The 13,632-nt window shown below is 44.2% G+C and overlaps 1 protein-coding gene across 4 annotated transcripts in view; it reads left to right on the top strand.

Annotated features, from left to right (window-relative positions):
* The window catches only part of POLE2 (DNA polymerase epsilon 2, accessory subunit), a 490,721-nt gene that overhangs the window by 74,181 nt on the left and 402,908 nt on the right, over window positions 1-13,632 (top strand). The window contains exon 1 of one of the 4 annotated variants that reach the window (XM_078659705.1): window positions 6,385-6,522. The exons of the other annotated variants lie outside the window; for them this stretch is intronic. Coding sequence (XP_078515831.1) covers window positions 6,455-6,522 — 68 coding nt within the window. The 5' untranslated portion in view covers window positions 6,385-6,454. Of the gene's footprint in view, window positions 1-6,384; window positions 6,523-13,632 lie in introns of those variants that run through there. 4 annotated transcript variants of the gene reach the window in all.

Raw genomic sequence — 13,632 nt, 5'->3', positions numbered from 1 at the left:
ACCAGTGGTGTGCGTGGCTATCGACAGATACAATTTTTTCCAGAGAAAACAAGGCAGTGGAGAGACGGTCGATGAGTATGTGGCGGCACTACAAAAGTTGGCACTGACGTGCAAATTCGGAACCCTCCACGATGAGCTGGTAAGGGACCAAATCATTATGCACACGTCGAGCACTCATGTGCAGGAAAAACTGTGGGTTAACGGCGACGCCCCCCTGAAGGAGGTGTGGGCATTGGTAAAGAAAGCCGAGATGTCCAAACGATGTGCGCAAGCAGCAAGAAAAGACACAGGAGGCACACAAACAGTCTGTAAACTCCAGCTGCACAACAAAGGGGACAAAGCCAAACAACGGGAACCGCCAAGAAGTCAAGACACCAGAAGAGGACAACAATCAGGGGGTGCGACCCCAAGGGCGGAAAGAGGTGGAAGACCAAGTTGTTACAGATGTGGCAGCGCTTCACATCTAGGCAACGACAAAGTATGCCCAGCTTTTAGAGCAAAGTGTGCGTTCTGCGGAGTATTTGGGCACTATGAGAAGGTGTGCCGTCGGAAACCAAAGAGGACCACAGTCAAATACATAGAACAAGGCGGCACAGAAGAGGAAGAGACACAGGAGGGTGAAGAGGACTTGGAAGAAGTTCTCTACATCGATGCCCAAGTCCTGGACGTGGGGTGTAAAGAATCAGACAAACCAAAGCTCGACATGCACATAGGAGGAGTACCAATTGAAATAATAGCAGACTCGGGAGCCCCCATCACGATCATTCAAAGGCAAGTTTGGGAGGAAAAGTTCAAGGCGAAAGTAAAAGACGAACTGCGTCCCATGGATGTGAAACCTGTCACCTACAAGGGGCAGAAAATACCCATGTTGGGCTATTGCCCTTTACTATTTGAATTCAGGGGACGTCAAGCCAACTGTAAACTATACATAGCGGAGAAAGGACCATTGGTACTTAGCTGGAAAGATCAAGGCGCGCTGGGGATCCAGCTGAATCCTGGAGGAGTGGAAAAAGTGCTACTGATGGACATGGAGCACGGAAGAGAGGACGAAGCCTGGCACAAGGAATACCCGGAAGTGTTCAGCGGGCGGATCGGAGAGTTGACTAAATTCAGGCACATGATAAGGATGAAAGAGGGAGCCAACCCTGTTATCCACAAGGTATGAAACATTCCTTTCCGTTGCAGAGAGGCAGTACAGGAAGAACTTGACAGATTGGAGAGATGCGGAGTGATACAAGCCATTGAGAGCGCGGAATGGCTATCACCTTTGGTGGTGGCTCAGAAGCCTAATGGGAAAGTGAGGCTGTGCGTCGACCTCAGGGAACTCAATAAAAACATCCTCATTGACCAATTTCCTCTACCGCGCACAAATGAAATGCTGGCCAATACGAAAGGGAGCAGATGGTTTTCGACAGTGGACTTGTTGTCCGCCTATCACCAGGTAAAACTACATCCCTCCTGCAACCACCTAACATCCTTAACACCGTTCGGGTGTTACAAGTTTTTGAGGATGCCATTTGGGCTAGCGTCAGCGGTGGCTGTGTTTCAAAAACTCATGCATAGACTCTTTCAAAGGGTGGAAGGAGTTCAGTTTTTTCAGGATGATATCCTAGTAATGGGTAAATCGAAACAGGACCACAATGAGAAACTACACATGGTGCTACGCACCTTACAAGAAAATGGACTCACTGCAGAATGGACAAAATGCAAATTCGCGGTGCAGTCAGTGACCTATCTGGGACACGAAGTGAGCGAGAAGGGAATAGAGCCTAAGAGGGCAAATATGGAGGCGATCAAGAACGCGCCAGCCCCTGGGAAGAAAGAAGACGTCAGGTCATTCCTGGGAATGGCCGAATTCTATAGCAAGTTCATTCCCAACTTTGCTACCAAGACGCACTGTCTACGCCAATTACTGAAGGAAAGGAACGGATTCAAGTGGAACAAGGAGGAGCGGGAGGAGTTAGAGTCCTTGAAGCGGGAATTGGGTGAAGCTGTTCCCCTTATAGGATTTGACCCAGACGCAGAGTCCATCCTCACCACTAATGCGAGTGACCGTGGCTTAGGAGCAGTATTAATGCAAAGAACGGTGAAGGGAGAATTACAGATGGTCAGCTTCGCTTCCAGATCACTGACACCCAACTAGGAGAAGTTCAGTGTCATAGAGAAGGAAATGTTAGCGGTGGTATGGGCGATGGAGCGCTTCAGGCAATACTTGTGGGGAGCCAAGTTCTTGGTTCGCACGGACCATTAGCCCCTGATCAAGGTGCTGACATCGAATGGTCACGCACATGCCAGCCCGAGAATTGCCAAAATGACACTCAGACTGCTTGAGTTCGTGTATGAGGTGGAGTACATACCGGGTCCTCAAAATAAAATAGCAGACTTCCTGAGCAGAGCAGCAGCAAAGGAAGGAGCGGAAGAACAGGGGACACCGGGATGGGAAGGCTACTTGGTGGCGACTGTGCAAGACATGGAGCAAGTGATCAGTGCACAAGAATGGGAAGAGGCTTACAAGTTAGATGAAGACTTGGAGGCAATAAAGGGGTATGTCGTCCATGGGTGGCCAGAGAAGAGGCACCTGAAAGAGACCTTGAGGAGATACTGGGAAGTGAGAGACGAGTTGTCACTAGGGGAAAACCCCCTGTTCCTACTCAGGGGCGACAAGGTCATACCCCCCCAAGGACTCATTGATCATTTGATGGTATTATTACATGAAGGACACCAGGGAATCACAAAGACGAAAGCTCTAGCCAGGCAAGCGTACTGGTGGCCAGCAATCGATGCCCAGGTGGAAAGGCATGTGAGACTATGTGACTCTTGTTCCAAAGCGGATAAATCACATTCCATGTTGAGGCCACACCTGTGAAAGTTTCCAGTGCCCGGAGGACCATGGGAGATGGTAGCCATCGACATCATTGGGCCCATCCTGAACATTGAAGGCGAGCAGAAGTACGCCATAGTGTTAATGGACAGGTACTCCAAATGGCCCGCAGTAGAAGTGAAGGACACAGTGGATACGGAAGCGGTGATAACATTCTTGAGCGCTATATTCATCAAGGAAGGAATCCTCAAGGTCATAACCTGCGACAATGGGCCACAGTTTGTATCGGCCAAATGGCAGGCTTTCGCAGCCAGGAACGGGATAGAGACCAAACACAACCCTATATACCACCTGGCGGGGAATGGACTGGTGGAACGTTTCAATCGCGTGATAATGGGAACAGTCCAGGCTGCCATAAACGACGGAAAGGATTGGGAGAAGGAGTTGCCCAAAATGTTATGGGCCTACCGCATCACGCCCGGCAGCACGGGTTACAGCCCCTTTATGGTATTGAGGGGGAGAGAGCCATTCACAAAGGACAATATTGCATGGAGACAAATGGTGGTGCAAAGCAAGTGGTCTCCAGCTGTTGTGAGGAGAAATCTGGAGAAAGCACAGGAAACGTACACAGAACATTTTAACAAGAGACGCAATGTGCAAGGAGTGTCACTAGAAAAGGGTGACTGGGTGAGAGTGAAGGTAGCGACCATGAGAAGGAAGGGAGAGAGCAAGTTCACACCGCCCCTGCAGGTATTAGAGCCATATACCAGATCGGCATTGCTCAGCGACGGCAAGGTGTGGTCGCAGGACAGAATGGCGAAATGCAGTAAAATACTGAGGTGGGGAGCGGAGGTAAATGAGGACATGGAAGGAGAAGAAGAGAAGGTGAACGAGGAATGTCGAGGAAGATGGCAAGAGCAGGTAGAAAAAGGGGAGCAGCAAGTAGAAGAGAGAGAAGTCACACAAGGCGGGAGCGGCAAAGAGAGAGAGAGAGAGAAGGAAGCACAAACAAGAAAGGGGAGGAAGCTGGAAGGAAGGAAAGTAAAGGAGAAGGAGCAGGAACACAGAGAGTGAGCATGACACCAGAAGAACGAGGAGTGGAGAAGGAAGATGTAGTGATGAGGACCAGAGCGGAAAGAATCGTGAGAGCACCAGAGAGGTTCAAAGACTTTAATATGGACACCAAGTAAGGGACTTTTTTGTTGTTGTTGTTGTTATTGGCATAAAGGGGGGAGATATGTAGTAACTGTCTAGTTGTCCGCGATCCAAAGCGGAACCGGAAGACGGCCATTTTGTGTGCGCGCCGGACGGCCAAAGGAAAGTCGCACTGCTCCGGCGCATCGTACAGTGCAGGAAAGTATAGCCCACGAGCTTATCTTTTGAATTTCATATAACTGTTCGTTTAACGCATAGTGTCATACATGCCAACATTTCAGAAGAGCAAAGTGGGAGATAAAAAAAAAAAAATCGGGAGAATGTGGCCTTGAATCGGTTTACTGGCATGTATGGGCTTTGGAAGTGTGCCACTGCAGGATCGGACATTTGAAAAGCAAATGCACTTTTTTTTCTTACCTTTCAGAAGCATGGAGCGCAATGGCAGGCAGAGAGAGGGTTATGCAAGTGTTGTGCACTGGCCTGGCAGGTTGCTGGCAGTGCTTGCCCCCACCTCCTCCCCCCCTTCCTCCCCAACCCCTGTGCGGCAGCCCGGCCCCGCCCCAGAACTTTACAGGTCTTTAAAAGATCATTCCCTTGATAATGACGCTTTGTTTGTTTTTCACCCATTCTAGAGCCTCTGCATCGCCACTCTGACTATTTCTGTAAGAATTAACACGTTACACAATAAATACCAAGCCCTGTCAGCTGAAACCCCCGAGGAATCGGGTTTTAGCTTGCAGGAATCGGGAGGCGGGAGACTAGCCTTGAAATCGGTAGTCTCACGCCTGAATCAGGAGGGTTGGCATGTCTGCTCTCAGCCAGGGTTACCTAAACTCAGCTGTATCTCGATGAGCCCTCCCCTCCCACACTTCCACTACCAAGACCATCCCGGTTTTCAGAATCACTTTTTACTACTGATTCTCTGTCCTCTAAATGACATGCCCATTCCCAAATAATCAAGTTGCCTAGTGTTCGGAGGACTGGTTAGTGATTGAATCATATTTTCCCACTCCATCATATTTCCAACTACGTTTTATCTTGTCTCACCATTTCCATTCACTCATTTAACCCATGCCTTTGTCCCAACTGTCAATAGTCGGCGGTCTAACACTTAGCCAGTGTACGGCTATTCGTCTTTCCTGCCCAAGCAGTATTTTTTCTTCAGGATTAACCCAAGCAAGCATTGCTTCACTGTATGTTGAATTATTCTATTTGTACACTTGGTGAGTCTATTAATCATGTCCATCCAAAAACTTTTGATTATTTGGCAGTTCCATGCACAATGGATGAAATCAGCCTATTTGGTGTTGCATCAAGGACATCAAGGAGAGAGCTCGGGGTAAATTTGATTTAGTTTAATTAGGGTCGGGAATGTTCTATCTAAGTATTTATATTGTATAGCGGTCTACTTGCACGTAATGCCAGACATGCTGGTTATTATTTTTGTACATACGGGAAAAGTCAACATTTCTACCATTGTTTGAGTGGGAGCAGGTGCCCCAGGCAATATTGACCATATTTCTCTGGCTGTGGACAGATTTTTAGCATATTTTAAACAATGACCAGCTCCAATCCCATAGGTTGTCAGAACCTCTGTAAAGGTCAAAACCCTCTTTTCGAGCTAAGTGACCTGCTACGGCCAAACAACCTCTTCAAATCCATCTGTCCATCGTAATGGTGTGGGCAATCTGCGCAAAAGGGTATATACTACAAATATATCTGCCAGCCGCAAATGGCAGACGCTTGAAAATCTTTTTAACCATCTGATCCCATATTCCTCAGACTTATCTACTTCTACTTATTAATGGCATATGACCCTGTGTATGTATTGCGTAAACGACTAAACCGAGATATGTAAATCTAACCTAGTGCAATGTAACTGGTGCTCAAATAAAGTGCTTTAATGCCCTTGGGCCGATGTACCGCTATATAAAATTGCAAAAAAAAAAACTACGTGCACTTCCAGATAGCCTATGTGATGTTAACCAACCTTCAACAGGAGCACGTTTGCATGATGTAGGTCACTGATTGTAAATTAGGCCGCCATCTTGTCGCGGCAGTAGCAGTGTGTAATATAATCACATAATACGCTTAAGAACAGTTTTAATCGAAGTGAATGTATTTTTTTTGCTTTAAGTCACTACAGCTGACCATAAAACCATAGAGAAACTGTACAAAACATGTAACTACATTGGAAGAAAAGGTTTGATGTCATTATTTTATTTACTATTTGTATAATGGTCACGTTTAAAGAAAGTTTATAGTAAATCGAAAGCTTATGCACGTTGATATTTTGCCAACTTCAATGGTTATATGCCGAAAAAGTATATTTCTTGGTCGTCTGAAAGAGGTTTTCCGCTTCTGCTACAAGTATTGCCCGTTTTCTAATAGCTAGTGAAGCAGACTATGTAGTGCCTTTTTTATTTCTACCATATGTGGACGGGCTAGGCTGAAGTGGCGCGAAAGTCTGACGGGAAGATGGCAACAGACAAATTGAAGAGCAAAGTGACTTCTGCCTTCAAGATGCATGGCTTGGTCCTGCGAGCGTGAGTGTCATCTGAATGATAGGCAGGGGTAAAGCGACATGTGTGCGAGTGAGCGTATACGAAGTAAAGTCGCGTTTGAGGTTGAACTCGGAACATCATACATTCTGGAAGCCTACGCAATCTGATTCTTGTGTCTTCTATTGACTCAGTACAGTGTCGTCACAGCCTGACACGGCTACCGAATGCCCCCTCATTAAGTGTAACACCTTTTCCCATTGTTTGCATTTTTATCAAAAAGCGCGTTGTATTTTGGGACTTGTAGTTTAGTTTTTGGGTTTAATGATGGGCTCATAAACCACAGCTTATAAACTGCTCAAAAGTAAAGACAGGCTTAAGGTGTCACCTCTTACGTGGGAGCACTTGGTGGCAGTGTTGAAACTAGAATTCTCTCTCTGGGTGTCTGGTGTAGTTACTGGACTCTAGAATCCTAGCTTCCGTATTTGTTCTCAGCAGTGCTTTAAATGGGCTTAAAAATGTGGTCTTTTTGGGGGGTGATGGTGGGGAGAAAAAGACGATTCTTAAAGAAGGGTTGTCAAAGAAACGTATCTTGCAATCCTTTCAAAGTGCCTTGGCTTAAAATATGTAAACTAAAATTTAATTGGAGAAGTTTTCATTTTTGAAAACATGTGACTGAATTAAATATTACTAAGTTCTGTGAGAAAGGTGTCTCCATCACTCCTGTTCTTTCTATGTCACTTTCCTGTGCAGTCTTTCACTCTTAAATGGGCAAAAATAAGTGCAGGTACTCATTAAAATGAGCTAGAGGTGTGGTGAGTGAGCGGGGCTATGGGCAAGACATGATGATACTTAATGACTTCTTCAATAGTTGTAGCCCACACCGCAACACATGAGAAATGTGTTTATATAAATAAAACCGGCTAAGTCATTACACAAAATAAAAGCCAAACACAATGACTTGTTAACATTTCCTTGTTTCGTAATAGTTGCACCTTCTTAATGCCATACTGTTAATTGCTGTTGTTTGGCTCAATACAATATATCTTTGAGCAAAGGAGTAGTCCGAAAAGGAAAATGCCTCCACTTCGAACGAAAGCTTTTATGGCACCAAGTCAATGAAGCAACTCATCACGACACTCCCCATCTTGTCTCGTCCATCAATCTATCCATTCATCCACCGGCTGATGGCCACCAATTAACCTTTACATTCTGTGGTCTATTCAGTCTTTCATCCATTGTTCAGTATTTCACCATTGCTAAGGTCCACCCTTCCCTATCCAAACCTATCCATCCACCTCCAAACCCATAAATCCATCCATCCTTTCACTCATTCATCCATCCTTTCGCTCCTCCATCCATCAACCCTTTCTCTTCTTCATGCCATCCACCCTTTCACTCAATCCCTGATCTCTTTCACTCATCCATCCACTCTTTCATCCATTCTCCTTCCTCCCATTCATCTATCCATTCTTTCACTTCACCACCCATCCTCTTTCACTCTATTCACCCTCTCTTTCACTAATCCGTTCTTTCACTCAACCATCCTCTCATTCACTCATCCATCTATACCTCCACTCTTTCATTCACCCATCCATCCAACCTTTCACTCGCACACCCACCATCCTTTCACTCACTCACTCACCCACCTTTTACATTATTTATGAGCGTTCGTTGTTGAAGTGCAAATAGAAGAGGCCTATTAAGAAATCCACTCTAGCTGTAGCTTCTAAAGCAGGGGTTCACAACACCCCTGATCTTGAGCGTTGCTCGTGGCTACTTATTGAGTTGCAGAAAGCCGCTTGGGTTGATTCTTTGTCTTGGGCGCTATTGATATGTTAATTCAATTCATTTGTATGTTAAGTCGCATTTGGAAAATGTCTTATTTTGGTTGTGTTTGGAACCCCTGTTTTACTGCATAAACTGAGGCATCTGTAATTAATTTGTAGTAACAGTCCCTATCTTTGGTATCTTTTGACCTCCCAGGCAACTATCATTAGGTTGACAATTGGACTGGGACCGTACTATTGTGTTATATAGATATGTAAAACTTGAATATCTCCACTGGAGCCACCTCAGAGAACTGTTGTTTCAGGAGTGTTTCTAGGTGTCGCCTTAACCAGCCTTGACCATTGCATCTGTTCTTTTGATTTCTTGATTAGCACTTCATTATCTTCTGCATTATTGTCCTGTTGGTGATCCTTAGTAATTGGGGTCAAAATGTTGTCGTTACTTAAGGCAGCGAATATGTGTCTCTTTTGACTTACTACATGATTATATTAATTTCTTCATCACTGTGTTCATGTACTAAGATTTTGTTAAAGTCTTTATTTGCACGCTGCCTTTGTTTTTTAATGTGTTTCACATGCGCCACACGAGTACTGGTTAATGAGCACTGGTTCACAAGCACTATGGGCCTCATTACGATGTGACTCTGCGGTCGGAGGCTTTCCGAGTCACATCATAGATTTCACTTCTGAATACCGCATCAAAAAACAGGCAGTCGAAAGTGAAACTGGACTGTCGTTCCGGCTGGAGTCCGACGGGCTCAAGGTGCCTGTCGGCCAGTCAGAGACCTCACCGTAATCCCTAAGGACAGCATTTCCGCTTTCGGGATTACCATGTTGGTTTCCGAAAGGCTTTCCATGTCGGGATTTGCGACATCAAACGCCTGCCTGGAAGCAACTTTGGGGGCCCTAGCAGGGCCCCCTTCTCTCTGCAGCCTCCGGTTGGGGGCTGAGGGGGCACCAACGGTGCGTGCCCCCTGTTAATCCATGAACCGTGTGGCAGGCACCACAGTGCAGGGATTAACAGAAACTTCAATTTCTTTATGGGAAGTTGTGCTACGGCCAGCTTACGGACGCAGCACTAGCTCCCATAGAGAAATGGGAGTATGCGACTGCACCATGTGCTGTTGCATTGTAATAGCGGTGTCGGGACCGCCGACCGGAGGTCCCAAGACCCCTTACGTCCGCCTGACATCATAATAAGGCCCCAATTGTTCCCTTTGTTATATTCATTGCACCCATTGTTGAATAAAGTTGATTCTGCTTTTTCATTACTTAGAGATTCTCATATAAACTCCGTCCTATATTTGGAACTTCCCTGATTGTGTTCTTATTGACTAAGTGTGTAATTATATTTGTACTAATACCTGTTGAGACATTGTTGCAGAAACCTTGTTCTCAGATTGCACACATACAGAAAGAAACAAGCAAACATACACACACAAAGGGTTCCATGCATTTTCTTTAAAATACATCCTGAAGGTGTCTTGATTCTCTCCCTCTTTCTCTTGCTTTTCACTCACAAATACACAGGCATACACATGCAGACAAACACACAGACATAATCAGACACACAACAGACTCAGGTGTAATTAAAGCTATTTTAAACTCTTTACCTCCTGTGGCTTTCTTAATTGGCACTGTTAGTGGCCTGCCATGATTCCTTTGTTTGCACACATTTACATTATAGTGTGAATGTGATTGACAGCACAGGGCATGAATGGAGCCTGCTCTGTCAAACATTGCATGATGGTGAGCACCCGGAAAATATGCAAATGAACCCTGCTGAATAGCTCAGCGGGGGCCCAGCTCAGGGCTACAGAAGCAGTGCCTTGGCTGTCAGAGACCGGTTCAACTCATTCTCACTAGTGATAGAGATCGCAGGTCACCCGGCCAATAATTTTTCACCATACACGTACCAGGCCCATATTCTTCCAATTCATCACCTACATTAATCGGGTGACCTAACAATTTTACTACCAGTAACCCTGGTTCCTTCCTATTTATTTCTATTGTACCTGACTTACCAATCCACCGTTACAGGTACCTAAGATCCATAATGGATCAGGGAGCTAGCTGTAAAAGAAAGGCAGGCAAAATACAAAACCCAACTTATTTCTATTTCGCATTAAATGATCACAGACAACTGGGAAGTTTTAAAAGTTTATCTAGAAATCAGATTCGGAAATAATAAAGTTTACAGTTAAAAGGCAATCAATAATCAAGATAACAAAAAGAATATAACCATAGAGGAACAGTGTCAGGGCAACCATGTATGAGTCTATAAGAAAGTTATCACAATGCGATCTATTAGTAGAATTTTAGAAACGTGGATCACAAACTAGACTTTACTGTTGGGAATAATACTGCAAGGTATGGACTGGAAATCCTATACATCTATAGGAGGGGAAAAATGGAACACGCGATAGTTCTAGTATCTTTACGCAAAATCAGATTTCAGGAGAAATTTATATACCACAGTTATGTTTCATAAACAGTATGGAGAGAATGTGTTCTAAAAAGGTAGGGGAACATAGGAACATGCTAAGGAAAATATACTAAATGACTTTTATAATAGGTTGCGGAAAGCATGGAAATTAACAAATGCAAAGAAATGTCTTTATTTAAGCAAAGACAGAAAAATAGAAGGTGCAGTGAAGAGTTTTCGCACTATATTTACCTAGAAAGGTGTGCAGACCAACCCTGGCCACGGATCAGTCAAGGACAGGAAATACCCCAAGGAAGGACAGTCATCTATGGGACAGCAGGTGCAGATTGGACACCCCAGGACAGGACAGGAAAACCAGATTAGGATCAGGACAGGACCACCAAGGCACGACCAGCACCCGCAGTTTGGAAGCAACGCCTGAGCTCCACCCTCTCTGCAGTTATCAGTCAGAACCCCGATTGGGTTAGCGAACTCCCCAGCAAAAGTGCTCCGCCAGCACTTAAGGTTTAGTAAAACCTTTAAAGTCTAAGGTCAAATTCGGACAGAGTGCTCCGCAGCGCTCTGTATTCAGTCACCTATTGAGTGCGTTGGGTCAGTGACAGGTCAGCTATTCAGACAAGTCGGACAATTTCTCTAGCTGAACCTAGGCTAGATATACTGTTTTCGGGTCAGTGTACCACCCCCCAATGTTGCAAAGTGTCAGAATCCCCAATTTCGATTGGTCCCCACATAGGATAGGTTAACACACCAATCAGAACAGACTTCTACAAGCTTGGTTTTGCATTTTAAGGAACCGCCTAGTGAATTTGGGGTTCCCATGAGAGAATACACAGAATACAATAGGAACAATTTCATTGTAACAATTTCAGTACATTCGAATCCCTCTCGCTGGGTCAGAGGTGGCTTTCGCAGGAGCATCTTGACTTGTGGCTGCCAACTGGCTGGGTTCCACTGCTCAAGGCTACCTTCTCCCAGGCTGCGCGACATGCGCAGAAGGGACCTTCAAGATGGTTCTCGTCTCACCCAGACCCCCCAATTGACGCGGTACATGAAAAGTAAGCGAAAACAAATTAAAACATAGAAATAAATGATTTCACAATATCCCATGAGTAGTTACTTTATACTTCTTACTATAAAAATATATTTCAATTTCTGATTCACATCTTTATTAGGGTGAGAATTTTTCACCCTTTTGTAAATTTGATTATTCAAGTCTTCCAATTCAAGTTCATCCACACTCCGTTTCACACCTCTCTTATTCACAGCGTATTTCTTTGTGTGTTTGCGACATTTGCAGCAGACAAATATGAGGAAAATGATGAAACCTATCATTCCAATTGGCATCAGTACCTTAAACAATAAACTTTTACCTAAATTAACAAACCAATGACCTATATTGGAGAGACCATCGACAAGTCTCTTCCAGGCACTGTCAACCTCCAGTGGTTTGAGTTCCTTTTCCAAATTAGTAATGTTTTTCACATATCTTTTGATCTGTACACTTTTATCCGGTATGTAAGTGCAACAATGTTGCACCTTCAGCATCCGGCAGACTCCGCCCTCTTTTGCTAATAAGGTGTCAAGCGCAAGTCTGTTCTGCAAAACCATTGATCTGATCGCAACCATTTCGGTATTGACCAGCAAGAATCCATGAGCTGTGTCAGTAGACAGCACATCCACTATTGTGGATAATTTGCAAATTCTGTGTGTGTTCAGAACCACTCCCACTCCAGGTATCAGTGCACTAAAAATACTACCCATTATTTCACCTACGCTTTCTCTTTTACTACGCACTAAGCCATTAGTGTTTTCATTGCTTCCAGCAATTTCCTTCACATGGTATATTTTCGGGAAGACAATGCCAAAGTAGCAGCTTCCATACCAGTGATCCGGCAATTTGAAATAAGCCTTGTTTCCACATATATAATAAATTCCGGGAAACACAGGTTCTGACCCATTTTTGAAACCCCAACCTCCAATTACCTTGTAATTGTGCTCACATTGACTGGAACCAATGAAGATGTTATTATAATAACTAGTCCTCTCGCGATGAAGACAGAGTTTCCCTTTCCTTTCGAAATCCAGCAACAAAGCAGGACCACTCCCACCATTGGAGGTGCTTTCCATGTTTTCAGCCCATTTAGGAGTTTTCTGTCTTTTATCATTTGCTTTTCTTTGGAAACTCTCCCTTCTTTTCTCTGCCATGTTTAAAAACATTTTTTCTTGTTCATGTAATGAACAGGTCAAGTTATCTCTGTGTGCTTCATTCAAATCTATAGTACCTATAGTCAGAAAGTACTCTCCCATATAACGTGTAACGTCACTTTTTGTATGTACAGGATTCAAATTTCCACGTATGGGAAGTTCAGAAAATATCACGTCTGAGTTAGAATAATAGTACTGTAACGTCCTCTTTTGTAAAATAAACTAGCTAAAATGCTACAGGAAATTCCATAGGTCAAAGGTAGGTGATGGTAAGTCACGCCTTCAGCTACAGAAGTAGGTAGCTTCATGCAGACATAGCAATCTTCTATTTCCATTGTTTCTACATAGTGTACTAAAAGATTAGCGAAAACATTTAACTGTGTCTGGTTTTTAACTCCATGATAATGTAGTCCTTCCTCATCTGATGCTTCTAAGTCTCGTTTTGTTTGTCTGAGTGCTTTTTCACGTCTTTCTACACTTCGTGTTGTCAGTTCTTCAGTGTCAGTGGTCACAGTTTGAGTAGGGTCAATATTAGTATTTTTGCTCACCATATAAGGAATGAAAATTGTTAGTCCTATCCAAATTATCAATACTATAGCTATGCTACATATACATAATCTGCAGCATGTTTTGCAACAACTGCGTCTAGGCCTTCCATTCACATTTGAATCAGACATTTTCGTTCAGAAGAAGATTTCTCAACCCCTCTTTGTA

The sequence above is a fragment of the Lissotriton helveticus genome, chromosome 9, assembly GCF_964261635.1.
Source record: "Lissotriton helveticus chromosome 9, aLisHel1.1, whole genome shotgun sequence".
Lineage (NCBI taxonomy): Eukaryota > Metazoa > Chordata > Amphibia > Caudata > Salamandridae > Lissotriton > Lissotriton helveticus.
Note: the sequence above shows the minus strand (reverse complement) of the source record. Positions and strands in the feature narration are given on the sequence as shown.